Source organism: Conger conger, chromosome 4, assembly GCF_963514075.1.
Source record: "Conger conger chromosome 4, fConCon1.1, whole genome shotgun sequence".
Classification (NCBI taxonomy): Eukaryota; Metazoa; Chordata; class Actinopteri; order Anguilliformes; family Congridae; genus Conger; species Conger conger.
This window is the reverse complement of record NC_083763.1, coordinates 29,501,680-29,523,958: the sequence shown is the minus strand read 5'-3', so window position 1 is coordinate 29,523,958 and position 22,279 is coordinate 29,501,680. Positions and strand designations below refer to the sequence as shown.

General features: G+C 40.9%; 2 protein-coding genes across 3 annotated transcripts in view; one reads left to right on the top strand and one right to left on the bottom strand.

Annotated features, from left to right (window-relative positions):
* The first annotated feature begins 1,542 nt into the window (after positions 1-1,542).
* On the top strand, positions 1,543-13,820 carry LOC133126137 (protein adenylyltransferase SelO-like). Of its 2 annotated transcripts, XM_061237988.1 has the most exons (19): positions 1,546-2,377; positions 2,494-2,612; positions 3,101-3,229; positions 3,305-3,369; positions 3,848-3,904; positions 4,324-4,422; positions 5,076-5,143; positions 6,374-6,461; positions 6,591-6,660; positions 7,408-7,480; positions 7,707-7,790; positions 8,047-8,176; positions 9,811-9,855; positions 10,205-10,286; positions 10,436-10,528; positions 10,742-10,821; positions 11,228-11,271; positions 12,758-12,837; positions 13,509-13,820. In XM_061237988.1, the coding sequence occupies exons 1-19, from the start codon at positions 2,155-2,157 to the stop codon at positions 13,629-13,631; spliced, it is 1,752 nt and encodes a 583-aa protein (XP_061093972.1). In that variant the 5' UTR covers positions 1,546-2,154; the 3' UTR covers positions 13,632-13,820. The 2 variants fall into 2 exon arrangements, 1 of the variants encoding a protein (XP_061093972.1); XR_009708501.1 differs by lacking the exon at positions 11,228-11,271 and having other exon boundaries at positions 1,543-2,377; positions 13,509-13,577.
* A 970-nt stretch (positions 13,821-14,790) lies between these two features.
* The window catches only part of LOC133126583 (amyloid beta A4 precursor protein-binding family B member 1-interacting protein-like), a 28,389-nt gene continuing 20,900 nt past the window's right edge, over positions 14,791-22,279 (bottom strand). The window contains exons 11-14 of the mRNA XM_061238926.1: positions 18,726-18,824; positions 18,131-18,224; positions 17,701-17,804; positions 14,791-15,859 (exon numbers count right to left, since the gene is read on the bottom strand). Coding sequence (XP_061094910.1) covers positions 15,278-15,859; positions 17,701-17,804; positions 18,131-18,224; positions 18,726-18,824 — 879 coding nt within the window. The 3' untranslated portion in view covers positions 14,791-15,277. The remainder of the gene's footprint in view (positions 15,860-17,700; positions 17,805-18,130; positions 18,225-18,725; positions 18,825-22,279) is intronic.

Genomic DNA, 22,279 nt, shown 5'->3' with positions numbered 1-22,279 from the left:
GAATAATTGATAACCTTGGATTTGAGTTTATGGACCCTGCTCTTCAGTTCGGTGATGGGATTTAAGTCTGGAGACTGAGATGGCCATTGCAGAACATGGATCTTTTCATTGAACTATTTATGTGTGTATTGTTATGTATGCTCAGAGACATTGTCCGCCTGGACAATCTACAGTATCTCAGCTTCCTTGCAGAGACGGCCAGATGTCTGCAACAATGTCATGGAACTTTGTTGACTTCATTCATTGTGCTACTGATCTTAAATAGTACCCCTGGGCCATTGACCACAAAACATCTCCAAAAAATCAATGAACCACCTCCAAATTTGACCGTAGTAAGAGGTGCTTCTTCTTCTACGCATTCCACTTTTTCCACCAAACATGTTGATGGTGTGTATGGCCAAAATATTCACTTTTGGTCTCATCTGACCATAGCCCTCTCTTGCAGTCATAATTCGAATGATGTTTAGCAAACTCCAAACATCGTTAGAGTTATTATTATTTTGTCTATTGTGCTCAGTAAGGGATGTCTTTCTGCCACCCTTTCAGATAGTTTGTTGGTATGGAGGTGCCATTTTATGCTTCTTTTTGAGAGTTGATGACCCCAAGATGCAACTGATCTCTGCAATTCTTAAACCGGGATCCTTCGGTTGTTTATGGCCTCCCTCACCATCTTCCTCACCGTCTTGACAGCCAATGTGTCCTTTTCCTGGCAAGTTTGCAACCATTCCAGAAATTCATTATTATTATTATTTTTATTATTATTATTATTATTATTATTATTATTACAGTGCTAACTGGTATGTTTCACTGTTTATGTATTTTTTGTACCCATTATCAGACTGCAATTGCCGTCTGTCTGTTCTAAATCGACTGTTCTGTCTTTTCCTATGCTGATGGACGAAGGGATTTAGCATGCTTGTTTAAGCTACTAAGTAACAGGAAGTTATGGAATGATACAATATAGTTTCCTTTGTCTGAGATTAACTACATTAATAATTGAGATTACTTAATAAAAAAAAACTTGAGATGAAATGTATGGAAATAAAAGTATATAGTTTTCCCATATGTTTGAACATCAATATACAGTAGGCTAGCGCGATTTTTCATTAAGGTTGGCAATAATTCTGGAGCCCAATGAGTTCTGTTTGACTCACAAGTCTATCCGCAGTCACTACCGAAAACAAATAAACAAGAACGGACAAACGCTACCTGTCATTCTGAAAAAATAGCATGATAGAAATTAGCCAGCTAGCATCTAGCTAGCATCTAAAAGTGTCAATTTATGAGATATCATAGCGTGCAAGCATTTACCTTCTACTAAAAATAAGCTTAGTCAGAACATATTGAACTGTTCGTGTGAGAATGTCACACAAAAAGATTTTCAGTCACCAAACGTGTCTGAAACCTGTCTGAAGCCTGTCATATCAGACTTTTGCATTGTTTACTTTTAAGGCTCCGGAAACAAACTACTAAAAACGGACGGAAATGGCAACGAACTAAGCTACAAGTTCATGTTTCAGCTGCTGACAGCGACACCCGTGAATGAATAGCTAACAAGCTAGCTACACAACAAGCAAGCAAACCTATCAACATTTCCCCTCAACTCCTACAACAACAAACGCCTGTCATTTTTCTTTTAACAAAGCAGGAAACGGAAACGTGCAATGTAACGTTTGTTACGAACAGGCGCTGCGATCCACCAATGTGTATATGAAATGGATTTGTCTGTCTAAGGTTCAGTATTCAGTATTTTCATATGCTGGGGAGGTGAAGATCATTGCACTTACGAGGAATTTCCGCATGGAAACCGGAATGTACATAACATCGAGATACATAAGAACATACATAATTATTTTTGCTGATATAACTTAAGAAAAAACTAGTCTAGTGTTATGTATGCTATGTTCTGTTGGCATTGCAAGTGTTCATTTATGTTGAGATTTTAAAGTAGACTCGCAATTAAATAATTACTCTAGGCTATATCCAACGTTGCGTTTTTTTACAAGTTTTAACATCATTAATCAGCCAAACGGTTAAGTAATCTAACGTTTGCATGCTGTGGTTGTGATAGAAACGGGCAAGATCAATGTTCTTAGACTTGGACCAATACGCGCTCGCTGAAGAAGCTCGAAATTTTACCAACTTTCCTCAGTCATGTCATGGAACTGTCGGTCATCATATGTTTTCGTACTTTTTGTGTATTTTTTAATACTGTTGGAGGCAGCAGATTTGGATTATTGTGAAAACGGTGGAAGTTATCTCGACAGTAAAAGCGAACTGCATGATCACTTCAGGCGAAGTAACGTAAGTTGCTTTGGGAAGAAAACGGACTCATTCGCATTGGACTCCCTCGGGTTATCGTGTAGAAAATTAATTGGTAGGCTGCCTCGGCTAATTAATAGCTAAAGTGTTATGTGTCTATGCTAATGTTGGCGTTTAAATTTAATAATGTAATAGCATATTTCATAAACGTCATTTCGTCCTTTTCTAAAGACGCTTTTCCACTGGATGAAGTAAGGGATAATTTTGTAAGGACAGTGAATCACTGCGTATTCTCGGTTACTCAACCGACCCCACTCAAAGGCCCTCTAAAAGTCGCTGCTGTATCAAAGGTAAGCTTGTGAGGTAAAGCTACAATACCGCGCCAATATCAATACCTATATTTAGCCTAGAGTAGTCACTTTCATGCGTAATCCCATTGCTGCTATATCTTGTGTATGGAGACCACAGACTAACATACACGCACCCTGAAGCTAAACTGTGGCGGACAGCCATTGCGCAAAAGTGCGCTTCATGCGCTGCGGGCTTTGAACGACGTAGTGCATGCCCAGTTGTCCTCCTTCCACTAGCGATTCCGAGGTCAATGTGCAGTCAGAATAGTGACTTCCTTAGATTCTAGACCACGGGGTGAAGTAATTTTCAACTGCATTGGGCCCCCTTGGTTTATATTACTGTATGTACCAGTCCCATTTTTGTCATTGTGATTATGACTCAAAGGTGAGACTTGTGAAGCTTTATATTTGTAGAACTTGCATGTACCGGGACATAACAATTGTTGATGGTTTGCAGTAAACTTGTTTCTTTTATGTATATTCCACAGGATGCACTCGAGGAGATTTTGGATTTGAATTCCTCTGTTTCACAGATTGACGATTTTGCCCATTACTTCAGTGGTGGAAAACTATGGCCAGAGTCTGTCCCCCTTGCACACAGATACGGTGGACACCAGGTAATTTCATATTCTACTGTGACCCAATGAACTATTCCTGCAAAACAGTCAATGACTTAACTTTCTGTCTCTTAGTTTGGATTCTGGTCAGGTCAGCTTGGAGATGGTAGGGCACATCTGCTTGGTGAATACACAAACAAGTGAGTACCCCTGTGCATTTTAGACAGGTTAACAGCCTGGGTTTTGCCACTGGGGTTGTTTGCAAATGCAATAATTGTGAGATCACAATGAGAATATGTTGGTAAATGATTTATTCTCACTGTCCTGGGTATGTGTACAGCTGGTGCAGTGTAGAGCCAATGTTGTATCTTCACTGGCTTATAACCTAAATTGTACTTGTCACTTTTCTCTCTGCTGAATGCACTTTGGCTGTCTGCCTGATATCAATAAAGTTAAATAATTTTAGTGTTCTTTATGCTAATAATGAGCTGTCAGAGTTGTCAAGAGTTACACAGGGTTTTCTACAGGATGTAGTGGAAGAATGTTCACAGATGCCTGAACTGTTAATGGAAATTCTGAGGTGAAAATGAAATGTGTTGCCGTATTTATTAATAATATTCCATTGGTCAATATTTTAGCACAGGATTTCATGCAACTTGTCTTATGTTTGTCCTACAGGAATGGTGAGAAATGGGAGCTCCAGCTGAAAGGGTCTGGGAAAACACCCTATTCACGGTAATATGGGAAATTTCTCATCATCTCAACACACTGTTGGACTGCATCGTCATGTCCTTAACTGTGGCCTTTGTCTTCTTCACAACCATAGCTCGGCGAGTTCAGCAACTGCCAACATGAATTCACCAAAAAGTGTTTGTGAATAAAAGCATGTCTAATCTAGGCCTAAGTCTTTCAGAGCTAACAGATAAAGGAGCAGTATTGTTAACATTTAGAAGGCTTGTGTAACAGGGTTAGCTCGGCTAGTTCGCCCTAATTGCGGCAAAGGCTTGGCGCTGGTTACCACGACAGCGTTTAGCTGACTGGTAACGCGTTCGTCTACCAATTCCTTGGACGAGTCAGAGGCTGGGGTTCACGCCTTAGACTCAGGAAAAAATCTCTTAACTTGTTGCACTTGCATGTCATGTGTGCTCTCACAGGTCTGGAGATGGGCGGGCTGTGATTCGCTCCTCTGTCAGAGAATTCCTATGCAGCGAGGCTATGCACTATTTAAGTGTGCCCACCAGCCGGGCTGCCAGGTAAGCCAATAACATTAACATCTATTTTTTTGAGAGAAAGTCAGTATTACAATAAGTATATCATTGTCCCATATATATTTGAGTATAAAATATACTATATATGTGTTTATTTTACACAACTTTTTTCTTACATCGCAGGTGGAAAACAATTCTTGACTTCACTGTATATTGCAGCCATGGCATTTTCTTGAACTGCTTGAACCTTATTAGATTCAGGCAGACTCTGTATGTTATAGAGAATGGTTTTTCACTATTAGTGTTGAACTACAGACTGAAAATAGTCCCTGAATCAGTGTCACCGAGAGGGCAATAGGCTTGGATGGCTAATGTCAACAGAACTGTGATGTTGACGTGAAATTATAGTCTTATGGGGGTGGAAATTGTTATAGCAGAAGGTTTTCAACAGTGTTAACATTCAGGTCACAAAGGAACAGACATTGCTTTTACTATCATGTGTTCAAACAGTGTTGCTATTAACTGCCGGGCTTAAATTTGACAGCTTGCAAAATTGGATATTATTACTGAAACTGCTGAAGGGGTCAAATGCATTTGTTCAAGTTCAGTCTGGAATTCTTGGAATTCTGTCATATAGGCTGGTTTCCAATCTTCTCTTTTGAATAACAGCGGGTTTAGAATGTTTTCTTCTGCTTCAGTCTCATTGTAAGTGAGGAGCCAGTTTGGAGAGACCAGTTCTATAATGGAAATTTGAGAAAGGAGAGAGGTAAGACCTCACTGACAAATCCTGATGTTGTGTTCTCAATTACAGTAACATGCACAGCTTTCTTTCCTCAGAGAAAGCTAATTGAAGCTCATGTAGTTATGTTCTCTTCTGTTGGGGACAGATAAAGACGCCATCAGCTTCTTGGAATTGCTATTTGCAATCATATTTGATGTAAAGCAAAATATTTCTAAACAGGAGTTTTGAAGGACTGTGCAGACATATCCCTTCTGCGTTGAATATTCACAAGATAATGTTTTATAGACAATATGGATTCATGGTAGTGAATTGGTAGAGAATTTATCTAAGTTAGCAAGTGATTGATTTCTAATATCAAGCCTTCTACCAGGTTCCAGTGTCAACTACAATGTCACATTGTCAACTACAATGTCACACATAAATGCTTACTAATTAGCTAATCGTATTTCCTCCATGTCATAATAAAGTCATACTGTTACCATTCTTTTGAAGCCGTGTGATGTTGATAGACAGCATGTCATTAGCCGGCTAACTCGTCAATGATGTGTTCCTCCCTGCCCAGCTATATTTTTACTTTTACATTATATTTACACTGCCCACACATCTGCTTATACAAGAAGCAGTTATGCCTGTACTCTCAGACCTGGATCAAATACGTAATACTTTTCTGTCCTCAATTGATCTTGCATGTTTCAATTGCAATTTCTGGGTGTATTTCACCGGTTCCAGACAAGCTCAGTAAAATGTAGAAAAATATTAGAATCCAAAGCAATTACATATTTCACCCAGGTGTGTGCACAGTCTCTTTGATAGTCAGTACTGGTGAAGTGACATGCTGGCATATTACAGTATTTGTACAATGAGATGGTTTTCTATCACGACTGATTGGTGAAAAATGATATGATGTAAACCAGCTTGTTACTGATAGAATTAAGTCTTCCAAAGCCAGTACCAAATTCATCCAGCAGTGGGCTGTATAAGAACCTTTTTGCTTTAAGGTTAAAAAAGGATCTCAACAGAATAGGAAGTCATTCATAAATGAATAGTATTCATTTATTTTCTTTGGTTCTTCATTTCTAATGTATCTGACCTGATTGCACAGGATCTTTAAATGATGTGTTTTAATGATAATGAGGCAATTTTGCTATTGTGCATGCTTTCAAACCAGTTCACATGAGATGGTTAACCAGAATGTGTGGAAGAAATGCAGGAATTAAAGCAAACATAAGACCATGTTTTGTTTTTTTCTTGTAGGAGCTGTTGTTCTCCGCTTGGCTCCTTCCTGGTTCCGAATCGGGTCACTAGAGATCTTAACCAGGGCTGGAGAGTTGGATGTGTTACAGTGAGACTGCATTAAATTGCTGCATTAAATGAAATTGTTGTTGAAAACAGTTCCAGTTAATTTGTATACAAAATCAGATATACAAGGTAGCTATTTTCTCATCCTTTTTCAATGACTTTTCTCTTCAAGGAAATTATTAAACCACGTTATAGAAGAACACTTCCCTTCAATAAAATTAAGTGACCCGGATAAATATTTGGTAAGTGTGGCCTAGTGGCTAGTTTTTAATGCAACTGAAAGACAAGTTGAAATCCTTTGCTGCTGAAATTAGTATGTAGAATTACTTAATCGCATTTGACCTGTGAGATGAATCTTTGCACAGCTATCGATGTACCCTGAATTTTAAATCAAGAAACTGCTTGTTTTTATATCTAGAACATACAAACTTCACTGCTGGTGTGTCCTAGATTATAATCTGCCTTAGGCTATTGCTGGAAAAGAAAAATACACAGAGGGTGCACATTGGCCTTATAATAGAATGCACTTATCTTAACCGTATGTAGTAGTATATGCACTCAAAGATTCGGCCTAACCACAGAGTGCTTTGTACTTAACATTGAAAAACAGATGTGATTACTACTTATTCTTATTTGGGTTTCATTTCTTTTCTGCTGATTTCAATGAAGCCCAAGTAATGCTAGTTTCAATTATTCAGCGAATGTTTAGACCCAAGTGCATTGCCATGTCGTAAGTCCTTTGTGTTCATTCACTGTTGAAACCGAAGTTAAACTGAAAGAGGCGTTGGTGGGTTACAGACGTCCGTGGGTTACACAGAGATGGGATCGCAGTAAAGAAAGTATCACATCTGGGATTCAGACCCCCAGCCACAAGTTGGATTTGTATATGGGATTGAAAGTCAGTTGCCTGACAGGCTGTGTCACAAGCTTACCCCACCAGTAACTTGGTTAAGAGTGACCATGTCCTGATGCCATCACTGTTTCTTCAGGCTTTCTACTCAAAGGTTGTGAATGAAACGGCTCATCTTATTGCGCAGTGGATGTCCGTTGGCTTTGCACACGGTAGGCCAGTCTTATGTTATTAAGTATTTGCTTCATGCATTTGCTTATGTTTTCCTCGTTGTGTTGCTGTGGACTGAACTGCTGTCTCAATGGTTTGAGGCTAAATGCAAGAGTTTTGTCCTGACTATAGGGTCTAACATGTTCAGCTCTTCTTCAGGTTCACTGTTGCTGAACCCACTGTAACCTGCCCTGGTACATTAAGAAAGGCGGTCTCTTCTTGTTTCAGGTGTATGCAACACAGACAATTTCAGTCTACTCTCAATCACCATAGATTATGGTCCATTTGGATTTATGGAATCCTATGATCCAAGTAAGCATTGGAATTTTTGTAATTATATGAATATGATTATATTACTGTAATTACTTTGCAATTCAATATGAAATTGTAATACCGAACCTGTGGGTACTATAAAAATGTAGATCAACAGTATTAGATCAGTTTTGAGGGCTGTCTGAACACAGACCTGTACTGGGTAGTGATTTCAGCTTGCATCAGAAATGCAATCTCCTCCTGAACGGTGCCTGTTGTACTGAGATGAAAACTAGTCATTTCCCCCAATCCGCAGATTTCATCCCCAACAGCTCGGATGACGAGGGCAGGTACAGCATAGGAAATCAGGCCAACAGTGGTTTGTTCAACCTGGAGAAGCTTGGAGAGGCCCTGAAGCCAGTACTTAGCCCCAAGCAACAACCTATGTGAGTGCCTCACTGTCCCCTGAATACAAAAGTGTGTGTGTGTGTGTGTGTGTGTGTGTGTGTGTGTGTGTGTGTGCATGCATGTGTCTGCATGTGTGTCTGTGTGTGAACCAAGTTTTTCATTTTGAGGTGAAATGTACATTTTGTGTAAAAAATGAATACAAGACAAAAGTTAAAAACATCCCCTTTTTCCTTTGGGTATTTTTGCACAAACACATTTTACCATTGTAGGACAATAGCATTCTTTGTGTTCAACCCCCCTCATTTTAGGTTATTGTAAATATTGGAACAAATAGCTTTACAGATGTTTCATGTTGCATTGTTCTGGCACAAATAAAAGACCTGTGAAGGTCTAGGCTTGTGGTGCTTTGAAACTACTTTTGGAGTCGGCTTTATTCAGTCAGCAAAACCCCAAATTAAGACCAGAGAGCTGTCTACTGATGGGAAAAAAGCTATTTTGAAGATGAGAGGAAAGAAAATTATATTCAGCAAGATTGAGAAAGGAAGCCACCGGAGCAATTGCCTGTAGGGTTAGAACAGGTTGTCCATAAAAGTGTAATGGTTGACAGTTCCAAGTGTGAAGAAAATTACTGTTTGAGAAATCAAAAATAAACTCTCCAGACAGTATGACTGGAAATATGTAGTACCCTGATCCATAGAAGATGTCACCATGGTAAATACTGAGACTACACTGCAAGGCGTAACCCCCTCGTCAGACACTAAAATAGATATCTGTCAAAGTGAAAGACAGCATTTGTGGAGGAAAAAACAGCAACAAACTTCATCTGTAAAACATAGCATGTATGGAACAGGCTAAATGTTTTTGTTTTGTGATGAAATGTAGGTGGTCGCAGCAAGATTAATACAGACAGATCTTGTCTGTAAATGTGTAAATGTAAGAAAAAAAATATCGCCTGGTGGTAGGACAGGACACCCCCCCAGTTCCCAAAGAGATCCATTCAAATGCAAAGAGTTTTAGTATAACCTGAAATTAAGATGTCCAGACTCTGATGATTTTGCAATGTAATGTAATGTAATGTAATGTTGATGGGTCGCCCCCACTCTATCGACCTCGGTTCGGAACACAGTGAAGTTAGGCTGCAGCCTACATGACAAATGATTTAGGCTACAATACCTAGCCCATTGTTTCTTCGCACATAAAATCAATCACTCAAAATGCCTTCGCTGCAATGCGAATGCATTGATCGAAAGGCTGGCCGAAAGACTAGGTGCCAAGGAGGCAAGTAAACACACCTGAGCAATTACAAACACAAAGCCATGTGTCCAAAACTTTATGGTGCCCTGAAATGGGGGGACTATGTATAAACTCCGCTGTAATTTATACATGGTGAAAACAAGATGTATAAATATAAAATAAAATCTGAGAATTGCACTAATGTTGCGTGATTTGTGGTGACATTGGCTCAGCTGGTAGGAGCAGTCGTCTGGCAGTCATGAGGGTTGCCACAATGTAAAAAAAACATGTTTTTACTTTGTCATTATGAGACAATTTTATCCATTTAAAATTCATTCTACAACACAATAAATTAAAGGGGTCTGAATATTTTCTTAAGCCACTGTATATGCATCTTTACCATTTTTTCTCATTAGTTTCTACTTGTGTTTTTGTAAAGGATTGAGAGGATCCTGAAAGAATATCCTGGCATTTACCAGAGATGGTAAGATCGAGAGCATGCACGCTCATTTGTGTGTGTTTCTGTGTTTGTGTGCCTGTGCTGGATCACTAGGATAGAGATTAATTCATCCTTTGACTGAACCAGAGGGAGCCTGTCTGCCCTACTTCTAATAGGATACACACCAAAGGGGAATTCAGTCTACTGCAAGGGCTGGCTCACAGTTCATAAAACAAATTAAAATAAATTCATCTCGAGAATAAAATGTATTTGTAATAAAGGCAATAATCCTGCCTTGTGTTTGTCATTGTCTTTATAATAGTTTTGAATTGCTGCACCAGCCCCGCTTCCCCATTCTCCTTTGTCTTACAAGTATTGTTGGATTTCATTTCAGGTTTCACAAGCTATTTAAGGCAAAGCTGGGTCTGCTGGGAAAGCAGGAAAAGGATGATTATCTGATTGCCTACTTACTGAGGGTAAGCCCTTTTTCGCAATGGCCCAGCGTTTTTTCTGTCTCGCCGACACCGGCCACGCTCCATTTACCGCGCGGGGAGCTGGCGGGGGCCGTACTGGACGTTGTTTGGGGGGGGTGGGTGGTGCGCTAATGGGGCGTCTCTCTCTGCAGTTAATGGAGGACACGGGGGCAGACTTCACCATGACGTTCCGGCACCTCAGCGAGCTTCCTTCCCGTGGGCTGCTGGAACCTTCCGTCTCGCAGGTGCCGTGTTGCCGTGGACCCACCCACACGCGCTAGCCCGTTATCCGTTCTTCGGCTAGTGCAGAATTGAATTTGATTTTATTCAATAGAACCGATTTTAGAATGGCACAGGAGAAACACAGGAGAAAAAAATCTTGGGATGACATTAAAAATGCATTAATTCATTAATTCATGAATTCCTTCATTTTTTCATTCATTTACATAACCTCCCAGGGGATGTGGGCTCTGAGGGATCTGGCCACCCATGAGCTCTTCGCTAATTGGGTCAGCATGTACCTACTGAGACTTAAGAGGTGAGATACCTTGGGGTTTGAGGGCTCCTGCCGCCATTTTGATCATTTCTCAGCCTCATCATGGCTTCCTTGACCGTCAATGGCACTCTGGGTCTCATGTTGTGTCATGTTGACAAATGCCAATAACAGACTCTAAAGCATAGAATCGCACTGAAAGCTTTCATATAGCTGTACTAAGGAACCTCAGTATTCAGAAGCAGCTGAGAAGCCAACCGTCCAATTACTTCTGGTCCCCTAAAATGGGAGAGCCTGTGGCCTAGTTTAGCTCTTCTGAAAATGGCTGACATGGAGGGAGCTGATGGAACGATGTTCATTTATACAAATGCTGATTCTTTGATTAGGGAACCTGCAATGAGGTGAAGTGATTTTGTTCAATTTATGTCATCTTTGTTGTATTTGTTTGCAGGCAGAAGGAAGATTCAGACGAAGACCGACAGAACAGAATGAAAAGTAAGCTCTTCTTTTCTGCTCTAAGGAGTACTCTGAAAGCCTTAAAAATTGCTTATGATAATGAAGATACATATTGTTTGTTTATACATTATGCAAAGGAAAATAAATTTTACAAATTATCGGATGTTATTCTTATGTTTTTGGCATCAGTTTGAAAAATGAAATTGTCGACTGACCGTGACGTACTTTAACAATAGGAGCAGATACAATGGATCATTTTAACACATCTGTTGCACCTCACGGCTCAGGTCTTAAATCTGATTGAGAAGCCGTATGTTGTGGTCTGCTCTTGCAAAATGTTGCAAAATCTTCTCTCACTAAATTAGTTGTCACTACTCGTGATTCATCATACCTTGAGGCAGACGTGCTCTTTTCATGCATAAAGAAAAAATGGGGATAAAAGATTTTGTTGTTATCAAGGTTTTGTAGCACCCTTAATGAAGTAACAAATTGGCTTCCATTCATTTTTTTGACAGGTAACAGGCCTAGCACTCCTTTGTCACAAAATTTGCCATAATCCATAGCGTTGTCCATCACAATGAATAGAAGATTTGCTCATTTCTGCTGCCATCAATTTTTACAAGAGTTACGGCTAATGCTAACAGCTGACCAGTCTCTGCTAAAACGTCGTAGAGTAAACTCACTCACGGACCACATGACCAGGTGCTCACCAGCATTTGTTTGCACGACTAAACAACATCAGTAGCGCATCAGAATTAGCCGGTAGCAGAACCGGTAAAGTACCGGTCAGCGAGCGCAGCATAGATTCGGGCAGATGCTGTGGCTGAATCCAACAGCGGAGTAATCAATGTGGATGTGCAAGCATGCCGATCCAGATAGGGGCGTCTAGAGGCTAGGAAACGTTATGGAGCGGTGGAAAACGACCTGACGAGTGTGTGCTTGATGTTGCGTAAGGGTACTGCTGCCTCATTGTCACCTCGTCTCACCCGTTTCCCTTCCTACGGGCTCATTACAACATTGTGGCAAGATGGCCGCCATATGTGTCCTTGTGTGGTGGTGTAACAATAGCTTTCTTTCTTACCAGATGTCTGTGACAATTTGGCCACGGATTCCCTCTTAACTAGATTTGGGCCCCTGAAACAATTTTGTGCTGAACGTAGTGACACATGGCCATGGATTACAGAGCTCAGACTCCAGAGCAGCTACACGCCGGTACAATGATAATTAGATGGAAAATGGGACATGTAAAATAAAGCTTGATTTTCATTGTAAGGCATAGCTGCTGGAGCCTTATTTTCTGTTTTGAGTAGGGGCTGAACTCACTGCCCGCCTGTGACTTTGTCAGCAGAAATGTTGATTGGCCATGTTGCTGGTGACTCTCAAATCTCAGAAATTAGCCATAGCCATTGGGTTGTTAATTGATGAAATCAGAATTGGTAATTGTTCTGCTGATGACCTTGTGAACTTGTGCAGGTTTGTATGAGTCTATTTTGATGCACTGCACACACTGTTGTCTTAAATGCAGGAGTTAATCCCAGATACGTTTTGAGGACCTGGATGGCCGAGTCCGCAATCAGAAAAGCTGAAAAGGATGATTTCTCAGAGGTAATTATTTCAGTTAAATTCATATATAGTTTTATGCATGACTAAACTACCAATAAAATGTTTTTTTAAGGTCTGAAAGGACCTTAACAACTGTTGAATTCCTGCTTTATCAATGAGTGGCCACCAGATGGCAACATTTATTTTGATTATCACTGAAGTCAAGCTGGAAGGCATTTTGTTATTCATGCACAACATGTAAGCTGTACGGCACACACAAGAGTCACATCTTGATTTCTGTTTACATGTTTGTTCATATGGCTTGTGGCAGGCTTTAGGGCTAGTCAGCCCTTTTTTTGGATTTTGTTTTTTTCATACTGTGGGACCACCCTAGGTGATGCATGGCAGCTATTTTAGGGGAACTTACAGATTTATTAAGCCAGTTAAATTATATTGGTACTGTAGTTACTGTCCTAATTCCTTAACAACTTGGCCTATTTTCCATGTGTACTGGAAATAATGATCATGGCTTTGCAACTGGTTCTGTGTGAATTATAGCTTATCCAACCTTTTTTGTAGTTTGTTCTAATGACCTTGATATGTACTTTTTGTAAGTCATTTTGGATAAAAGCGTCTGCTAAAAAAGTGTAATATAACAATGTAATTTCAATCGGTGAAAACTAGTGACCAGGTTGTGAAAGGTGGAGATTGAGCAGATGTCCCCCCACCCCCAGGTGCAGCTATTGCTGCAGGTTCTGCGACACCCCTTCCAGGAGCAGGAGGCCGCAGAGAGGATGGGCTACGCTGCTCAGCCCCCCAGCTGGGCCCAGAGATTGCGTGTCAGCTGTTCCTCCTGATGGGCGAGAGCAGAGGTGTCGAGTAGTGACACATACCACACCTTCCAACATTCAACAACACATCACTGCCCCCAGCTTTCCAGGCTGTGAAAACACCCGACAGTTACCAAAAATGACCTTCATTTTCCTGTATTTTTCTATTTTTTAATGTTGGAATAAATATAAATATATTGATACATCTGCCCAAAATTGGCTGCGGATCTGGTGTAGTTCATTTCCACTCCTTTGACATTATGTAAAATAAAATAAATATTAAGGTTAAATCCTTTGAGCCACTGCATGTACAAACCAGAGATATGATACATGCTATAAACACACAATGACAAATTCAGGGTAATCTGCTTATGCATGTCACCAAACTGATTGTACAACTGCAAGGCATTGTACCTGACTGGAGCCACTTGATTTAAACCTGCTTCAGACACCCCCTGTATATATGTGCATTGAGGACACACTGTTTTTTACATTGTTACACACTCTCAGCAATAAAGTGACAGTGGAGGTACATTTTTGTTCTTCAAGGATCAAATTTCACAAATGTACCCTGAAAGTACTAAAATTTGCTTTTCCGTCTGCCAACTCAAAAACTTTGTTTTGTTTTTGTTTTTATAATATTCTTAAAATCCTTTATTTGCTTATCTTTCATATTATATTTTTATATAGCACTTTTCACTCAATGAAAAGTGAATAATACATTTCATATATTATTTATTGCAGTTATTACAGTAATGTTTTCTTTGGGTACAAATAAGTATGTTTTCCAAGCACAAATTAAAAGAACAAATTAATGATATTGCTGGCTAGGGGTACAATTTTATTTACCAATAAGGTACTGTCCCAGCGACAAGCATTTGTACCTTTGTTCCTTCTTGACATTCTTCATGGTATCCTGACCATTTCCTTCCTTGTTGTGGTCAGCAGTGCGAAATGGTCAGCAGTGTTGAAATTGGCAGTTGGGTTTTATTCTGTGGAATTATCCTCATTTTATTGCACAATAGGTTCCTCTGACAAAGGTGCGGTCAGGTGCAGCTCACCTGATAGACTGCAGTTGAAAAAGATACAAAAAAGACAAAATGGATACAAAATAGATACAAAATAGTTTTCAAATGTACAGGGACTACATGATGAAAACACTTTTAAACAGACAGCTGAAGGCAGCTCCACTTAAAATACATATTTTTATTGAGACAGTTAATCTGGACTTCTTCCATTATTTTTCTCAACGTACACCCAAGGTTCTGTCACACCAGAAGCCATGCCGTAGTCAGACAGGTTTTTAGTTTCAGTTTCTCCTTGACCATCAATAAACTTGTTGGTTTATACAGTATGTACATGTACTCCCTAAATACAAAGAGAAGGTGAGATATGCTATTTACATTGGTTTGTTAGCTGTGCAGATTAACAGGTTAACAGATTTCAGGTGCTTGATCGACTGGTGAGATGCTAACATCCTGGCCAACTATAACCCTCCCATCCCTGGATTCAACACCATACTGTGGGACTCATCAATGCACTAGAACAGTATCTTAACAGCCCTTTAAGATTATTGCAAATTTTGGTAAATATTTAGTAGGTATTACTTCCTGTGTTCAACAGTTTTGGCACGAATATAACCGGTGAACCCTTTCGCAACATGTCAAAAAACACTACTGGTCGGCCCTCTTCTTCCGCATGGCTAACATCAGTTCCGACATGAGGTCGCCTGCAGGGGGCCCTGCTGCTACGGGCTCAGTCCTCTTTGGCGGGGGCGGACGCACTTTTCTCAGGGCAGGGGTGGGAGCAGCCGAAAAAGCGGGAGGAGGCGGGGGTGGTGGAGGCGGTGGGGGAGGAGCTCCTCCTCCTCCTCCTCCGATAGGCCCGGGGGCAGGAGGCGGAGGTGGCAAGAAGTCCGGGGGTGCATCCAGGAGGTGGCTGGGAGGAGGCGGAAAGTCTTCCATGGGCGGAGGAGGGAGGTTTGCCGCCTGCTGTTGAGCCGCGGCTTTGAGGGAGTCCCTTAAATGTTTCTTTCCAGACAGGGGTGGAGGTGGGGGTGGCATCATGGGATCTGGGGGTGGGGGTGGCAACATGCAGCCTGGAGGTGGGGGTGGTAGAATTGGGTCTAGGGGTGGGGGTGGGAGCATGGAGTCTGGGGGTGGGGGTGGAGGTGGAATTACTGGGTCAGGGGGCGGAGGTGGTAGAAAATCATCTGGTGGGGGCGGAAGTGGCAGAGAGGAAGCATTGCCATGAACCTGTCAAAATGGAAAATATGACATTACAATACATTAATGGCATTTTGGCAGATGCTCTTATCCAGAGCTTACAGTTGACTAGACTAAGCAGGCGACAAACCTCCCCTGGAGCAATGCAGGGTTAAGGGTCTTGTTCAAAGGCCCAACAGCTGTGCGGACCTTATTGTGGCTACACTGGGAATCAAACCACCGACCTTGCGTGTCCCAGTCATGTACCTTAGCCACTAAGCTACAGTACAAAAATTTGATGATTACTTATTACCTTAGACCTCATTCGACATTATACGGCAATGTACATTATTTAAATGCAGCATAACGAGAACAAGCGCTGCTGAGGTTCTGTAGCCACTTTGCTGGTCTTTTCGCCACCTAGTGGTAAAACAAAATACTGCTGTTGCTTTGTGGGAGCAGCTTGCTCTGCCAGCAATTTAAATGGCTTATTAGAATTTCTTGGGTTACCTCCAGCTATATCCAAAAACAAAACATTGCACTACCACGAGGGGGCAAGCAAGAATGGGGCAACCAGTGAATCCCTAACACAACAATATACAATCGCCCCTTATGCTGCAAACATCCAAATCACAACAGCAGCGGAGCGTATTAGGACAGACCCTTTGGTCTGTGTTGAAGCTCGAAGTCTGCCAGCTCTGCACCCAGATTGCAACAGCAGGTGTCAGGGTCCCGGCAATGCCAGTTAATGAAACGTTTTTAAAGTGCTCAGCTATTCCAGGATCACTGTCAGTGCCAGACGGTGTTGGGTGCCTGATGGCTGACTCTATCTCCTCAGGGCAAACGGACGTGCTGGGCGTGCGAAATAGAGTGGCAATAGCAGCTTGCCGCTTGCTAACTCAAGCTGTGAGAGGCTAGTATTCCTTTCCCAACACATGAGACTGCCATTTTCCTGTCCCGGTGGTGGAATTCCTATTCTCTCTATGAATATTAATATATTTGATTAAATTGAATTTCATTTTATTACTCCAAAGGGGAAACCCATATGTCACAAAAAGAAAATAACAGAAAAAAACGAATGCGGCTCTACATACAGTATACATAGTGTATATATATATATGTGTATGTGTGCTTGTGTGTGTGTATGTAAGTACAGGCCTATAAAAAAGAACTTGGCATCACCGTAAAATTGCACTTCATCTGCAGATTTTTACAGAGTTTTTAAACAGCAGCTGGAATTACTGCTATTCAATTTGTAACAAAAAGTGTGTTTTGAGGTCAATCATAGTTGGCAGACTGTTACCAGAGAGTTCTACAATCCCTTCCCCTTTTTTGTAAATTTAGACCTGCTTGAGTGTTTATTTAAGATGTCAGCTGATAATGCTTGTGTCAAGGGAGTTTTCACAACATGAGAATGTCAGTCTAATGGATTCAAGCAAGCTGTCAGGGTGTACACTTGGGGAACCATACAGTGCAGCTGTTAATGGAAAAAGTAGATTGGTGTTTTTCCTCAGGTAACAGCATCCATAGAAAGCACACATACCTGCCTGTTGGCTTGAAGAGCTTTCTATTGAACAAAGCTGTGAATGAGCTATTGAGCAATGGCGGCTTGATCAAACTTTTGGCAAGAGCTCATTTTTGACATTAGTATTACATCTGGAAATCATATGTAGAGGATTCAGTGAAAGACCCCAGGACTTAATAAACTAAATGTTTTCATATACCAGCACAAACATGACAAGTAACTGAGAAAGAAGTTGAAGCACTGTGCATTTGTTTTGGTCAGAACTGAAAAAAAGACCTGCAGTGCAGTACAGTTGGGTAACATGGTGCATGTCAATGCATGTAAGCTAAACACAGATATGTCCTACAGCCGGGCGGTCCTTTCGTACCTTGGTGTCGGCAGACTTCCAGGCCTCGGAGAAGGCAGTGGCTATAGCAGGTGACTGTGCAGGGGGCTGTGGAGCATGTCCGTTGGGCTGAGAGGACGTTGTTCCTGGAGAATAATAATACAATGAGACTGCGATCTCACCCATATCAAACACATGATTGTTTTAGATTCAAATACTTTTCTATGCTTTAATGAGCGTGTCTGGTGTATTGGAACTATGAAATACTCTCAAAAAGACAACACATCTGTTTATCATTCCATGATAAGTATCATGCTTTGTTTCATTGCTGCAATCACAAAATTGTATATGAAAGTTGTAAGCTGCAGTTTTCGATTTGGTGGCATTCCCCATGCATATCACTTGATATGCTCGGGGGAGGTGTGTGGCAAAAGCCAATGCTAATCAGTCACAGGGGAGATACCTTTCTTACCTTTTGAGTTGCCGATGGTACGGTTGGACCACATAGAGGACACTGCAGCTTTCTTCATGGACTCCTTATAGTTGTTGTACAGCGTCATCCCGTACTGATGGAAAAGAGTTTGAAAGAAACAAGCACGAAAATGTCAAACACTTGTCACTCTTGTGCTAAAGAGAATAGCACTGCATTCAAACAAACCAACACGCTATTTTGGGGAACAAGCTATTTAGCCCTGTTGCAAAAAACCAGCTATGTCAGCTTCACCAATTTGAAAATTGAGCTGGTCAAGCTGGTCATAAGTTGGTCAAGCTGGGTATGAACTGGTCAAACAGCATGGCCTAGCCAGCCATAAAGCTGGTCTAGATGGGTATGAACTGGTGAACTAGCATGGCCAAGCTGGTCATAAAGCTGATCTATCTGGGTATGAGCTGGTCAACCAGCTACCAGCTGTTTAAAAACATAGCTTGAGCTAGTCAAACCATGTGAAACTGGGAGCTAGTCTGAACTGGCCAACCAGCTACCAGCTGTTTCAAAACCTAGCTTTTTTTTCAGCACATTTTTCGTCTTAGTCACGGCATTTCTCTTGGTGGTTGACGCTGGGGCTCACCTTGGCGATTCGGATCCCAGTTACCCACAGGGTCATGGTCCAGGCATCCTCACAGCACAGGTATTTGATGTACTGAGACTCCTTCTGAATTTGAGGGTGCTATGACAGAGAAAGTGGTCGGGGTCATACAGAGGACGTGTCATCCTAGACAGTGAAGACAACTCTGGAAGAGCTCTACCTTAACAGGGACTGTTAGTGGCTGAAACACCAATCGGTCTCATTACTTTTTAGCTACGGTTTAAAAGTGTACACACTGTTGCTGGAAATTGTGCAGGGAGCTAAATTTTTTAGAAGAGTCATTAGGGGTAGGGGGTGATGATGTTGATTAGTCATGTCTGTGTGTTTTCCATACGGCACAGAAGAAGCCTCTGTCGCCTGGCTCTCTGACAAGAGTCAGGACATTAGAGTGTTTAAAGAACAACAGCTCATGCATTTCAATGATAGATCTCTAGCCTCTGGCATTGCTGCATGAGATTGTGCTCAGATCTTTGGGGTTGTAAAACTGCCATGGCTTTGCACTGTTCTCTGATGAAAGAAGCCTGGCTGATCAAAGTGCATGCAGTTCTCCACAGTGACACCAGATGGTGCAAACTGTTTACAATTCCTAACCGTTCCAAGAATCTCATCAGCAATGAAAGAGAAACCATCTTGATTTACAATCGGCGCCATATGCATATTCATGAGGTTAAGGACACACTCAATGGGCCTCATTTATCAAACGTGTGCCGAACGAGTTTGACTGTAAATCGTTCGGAAATGCAATGCTATGCAATACAATGCAACAATGTGGGATTTATCAAAGTTTTTGGATGTCTGTTATTTACCAGGATCCAAATGGACTTTATGAGTGCTCGCAGCCATTTGTATTGTTTGCGGAAATGAAAGCATACTGTTGTAAAGCTCATTTTGTGCTATTATTCACTTGTCCTATTATTCCATTAATTAATTTTATTTTGGAGTGGCAAAATTATTTTAATATTGAATATTATAATGATAATATATGATATTGAATATTAAAAAACGCAAGTGGGTTGAACATTAAAATGGGTGAGGTTTCATTCAGGGAATGATTAATTAATGTTTAATTGGAGTTCAATATAAATTCCATTAACCACATGAAGTTTCCTATAAATAGGGCATACAAGTCATAGTTTGGACTGTCCTTACTATGGCTGATCTCTCTTTACATTACATTTACGTGTATTTCGGAGAGAGCGCATCTTCAAAGACCGAGCCAATTTCTTTAGTGAGGCTCATGAACGGGTTCCAACTGCCTTGCCAAATCCTTCTAAGTTTGTGTAACACACTGAAGCCAGAACTCAGAACATCCACACGCCATTCCTGTCCAATTCCAAACATGTTCAAGTGCTTTCTGTCTTCAGTTTTTTGGGGACTAGCACAGGACAGAGAAAACATATTGCTGTCGCCCTCATGGGCAATTCCAGACAGCAATTTTTCTCCTCTAATTTTAACTTTGCCTCCAGTTTAATGTCAAACCATTTTTGTTTTACCTGTTCCATAGTACCTGGAACTTGAGGTAGAGCAATATACAACAGCAATATCTTCCCAGGTTTTCGTCTTCCCCTGCCTTTACATTCCACTGCTTACCCCAATTTTACTCCGCACGCAGCACAGCTCCAGTGTGTATACAACACATTCCACTGCTTACCCACATTGAAATCAGCTACTTATCAGAAGTTCCACCATATGCTGGTGGAAGCTATTGAAAATCAAAGATACAGTATAATGGTAAAAATAGCTCAATTGATTTTAAATATAAAAAAGGGAGGTGAGTGGACAGGAATGAGGTCAGAAGAGGAGACTTATTTGATTGTAAACAAACCACAGCACCACAGCAGGGATAAAAAATCCTGCATAGTATGCCTTTAATTGAGGTCATCTAGCCTTGCCTTGTCAGACCAGCACATTTTCTGGCTTCATCGTTCCCTGGAGGAGAACATCTCTTACTAAAATGTAATTTAGCTTCTTTATTCTGGTAAGTACTTGGTTTTGACTCCCAACACCCCAAAATAATGAATTTGCTGAATCAGGGGTTTCCAAGGAGAATATCGGTGGAGGAAGAAAAAAAGTTTCATTTCCCTAAAAGTACCGATTCCTTTTCTTCACAACTCTCACCAGGTATGATGACATTGCAGAATGGAGAGATAGGGGACACCGCATGCTAGATAACTAAAACTAACAACAACAGATTTGTCCCAAAGAAATTGGATTTAAGCAGGTTAATGCTCAAACATTTGCAGTTCATCTTCAAAACAAATTTTATTTTAAGGTAAAGATAAGAGGAAAGAACAGTCAGCTTCATTTGAAATGGTTGTTATCCTGCCAGCTTCAAAATCCAGAAAAGTCAGGAGTTCAATAATGGAGTGTGCACTGCATAATGAAATATGCTAATCATCTATTTCAGCTTTTCCAGAACGACAGATTTTACAGAACTATGGAGACCACACTCTACCTTCACTTCCTGAAATCTGTATTTAACTCTGTCGCAGTACACATTTTTTTTGTTGGTGCAGTGATTTTCATCAGATTTTTTTTTCTCTCAAACTAGTGTAGTCATGGAAACACTGTCGGTGTCAGATTTAGGAAAGCCGGCTGAACCATGAGAGCCCTTGACAAAGGAATTCAGATCTGCTAACTTCAAAAGTGCAAATGCTCTCATATGCTCCCATAATAACTACCATCTGACGGTTCAGAGCGGCTGTGTTTCTCTCCGTCTCCATAACCTCAGCATGCGGGTCAACACCGGAAACAGACTCCAAAACCTGAATTCTTCTTTGTACACACTTAGGGGATTCCATTTGTTTGGCCCTGTACATCCACTTGTCACCTCCAAACCATGAACAGATATTCTGGAAAGCCAGAATTGCTTAAAACAGGCCACAGTCTAATTACACTGCCGCCAATAAATCACTGTCACCAGAACTTAAGACTAAACATTTAACATTTAACAAGTCTCAGAATTCACCATTCATAAAGCCATCATACGACTAGATTTTAGTGCACGGCTAGAGATCACAGTGTCATTACATTACATTAATGGCATTTGGCAGACGCTCTTATCCAAAGCGCAAAGTGCAAAGTGCATACCCATAACCAGGGAAAGTGCGCTGAAAGACCCTAGAGGGAAGTACAATTTCAACTGCACCAATGTGTCACCAATGAACATCTTTTAAATGAATTCTGGGTAAAGTAGTCCTCAAAGAATTTTTCCACTTGTGCTCACAGTTAGGTCAAAGCAAATAATGTCAAGCACTTTTGTGCTGGTCCTTCTCTGCCACTCATTCACAGGCATTTGTCTGGTCTCTGTTTTAGCTCTGAGTCTCCAGGTGTTCACATAGAGTCCCTTACACTTCCTGTAATACAATTTTAATCTTCCAGGTTTTTGTTTCACTCACATACAGCGCTATATATACATACAGTATTGTCAAGCTGTAATGGTGTCTTGTAAAAATGCTAGTTTTTTCAACCTTTCTTTTACTTCAAGTGATTACAGCTCATCTCATTATTCAGTGTTTTTTTTTGTTCTGTTTTTT

Excerpts from the sequence above, each read along its gene's own strand:
- LOC133126137 (XM_061237988.1), top strand. The coding sequence starts at position 2,155 with ATGTCATGGAACTGTCGGTCATCATATGTTTTCGTACTTTTTGTGTAT. Across the intron at positions 3,370-3,847 it reads CTTGGTGAATACACAAACAA|GAATGGTGAGAAATGGGAGC; the intron begins GTGAGTACCCCT and ends TTTGTCCTACAG. Across the intron at positions 12,838-13,508 it reads AAAAGGATGATTTCTCAGAG|GTGCAGCTATTGCTGCAGGT; the intron begins GTAATTATTTCA and ends CCCCACCCCCAG.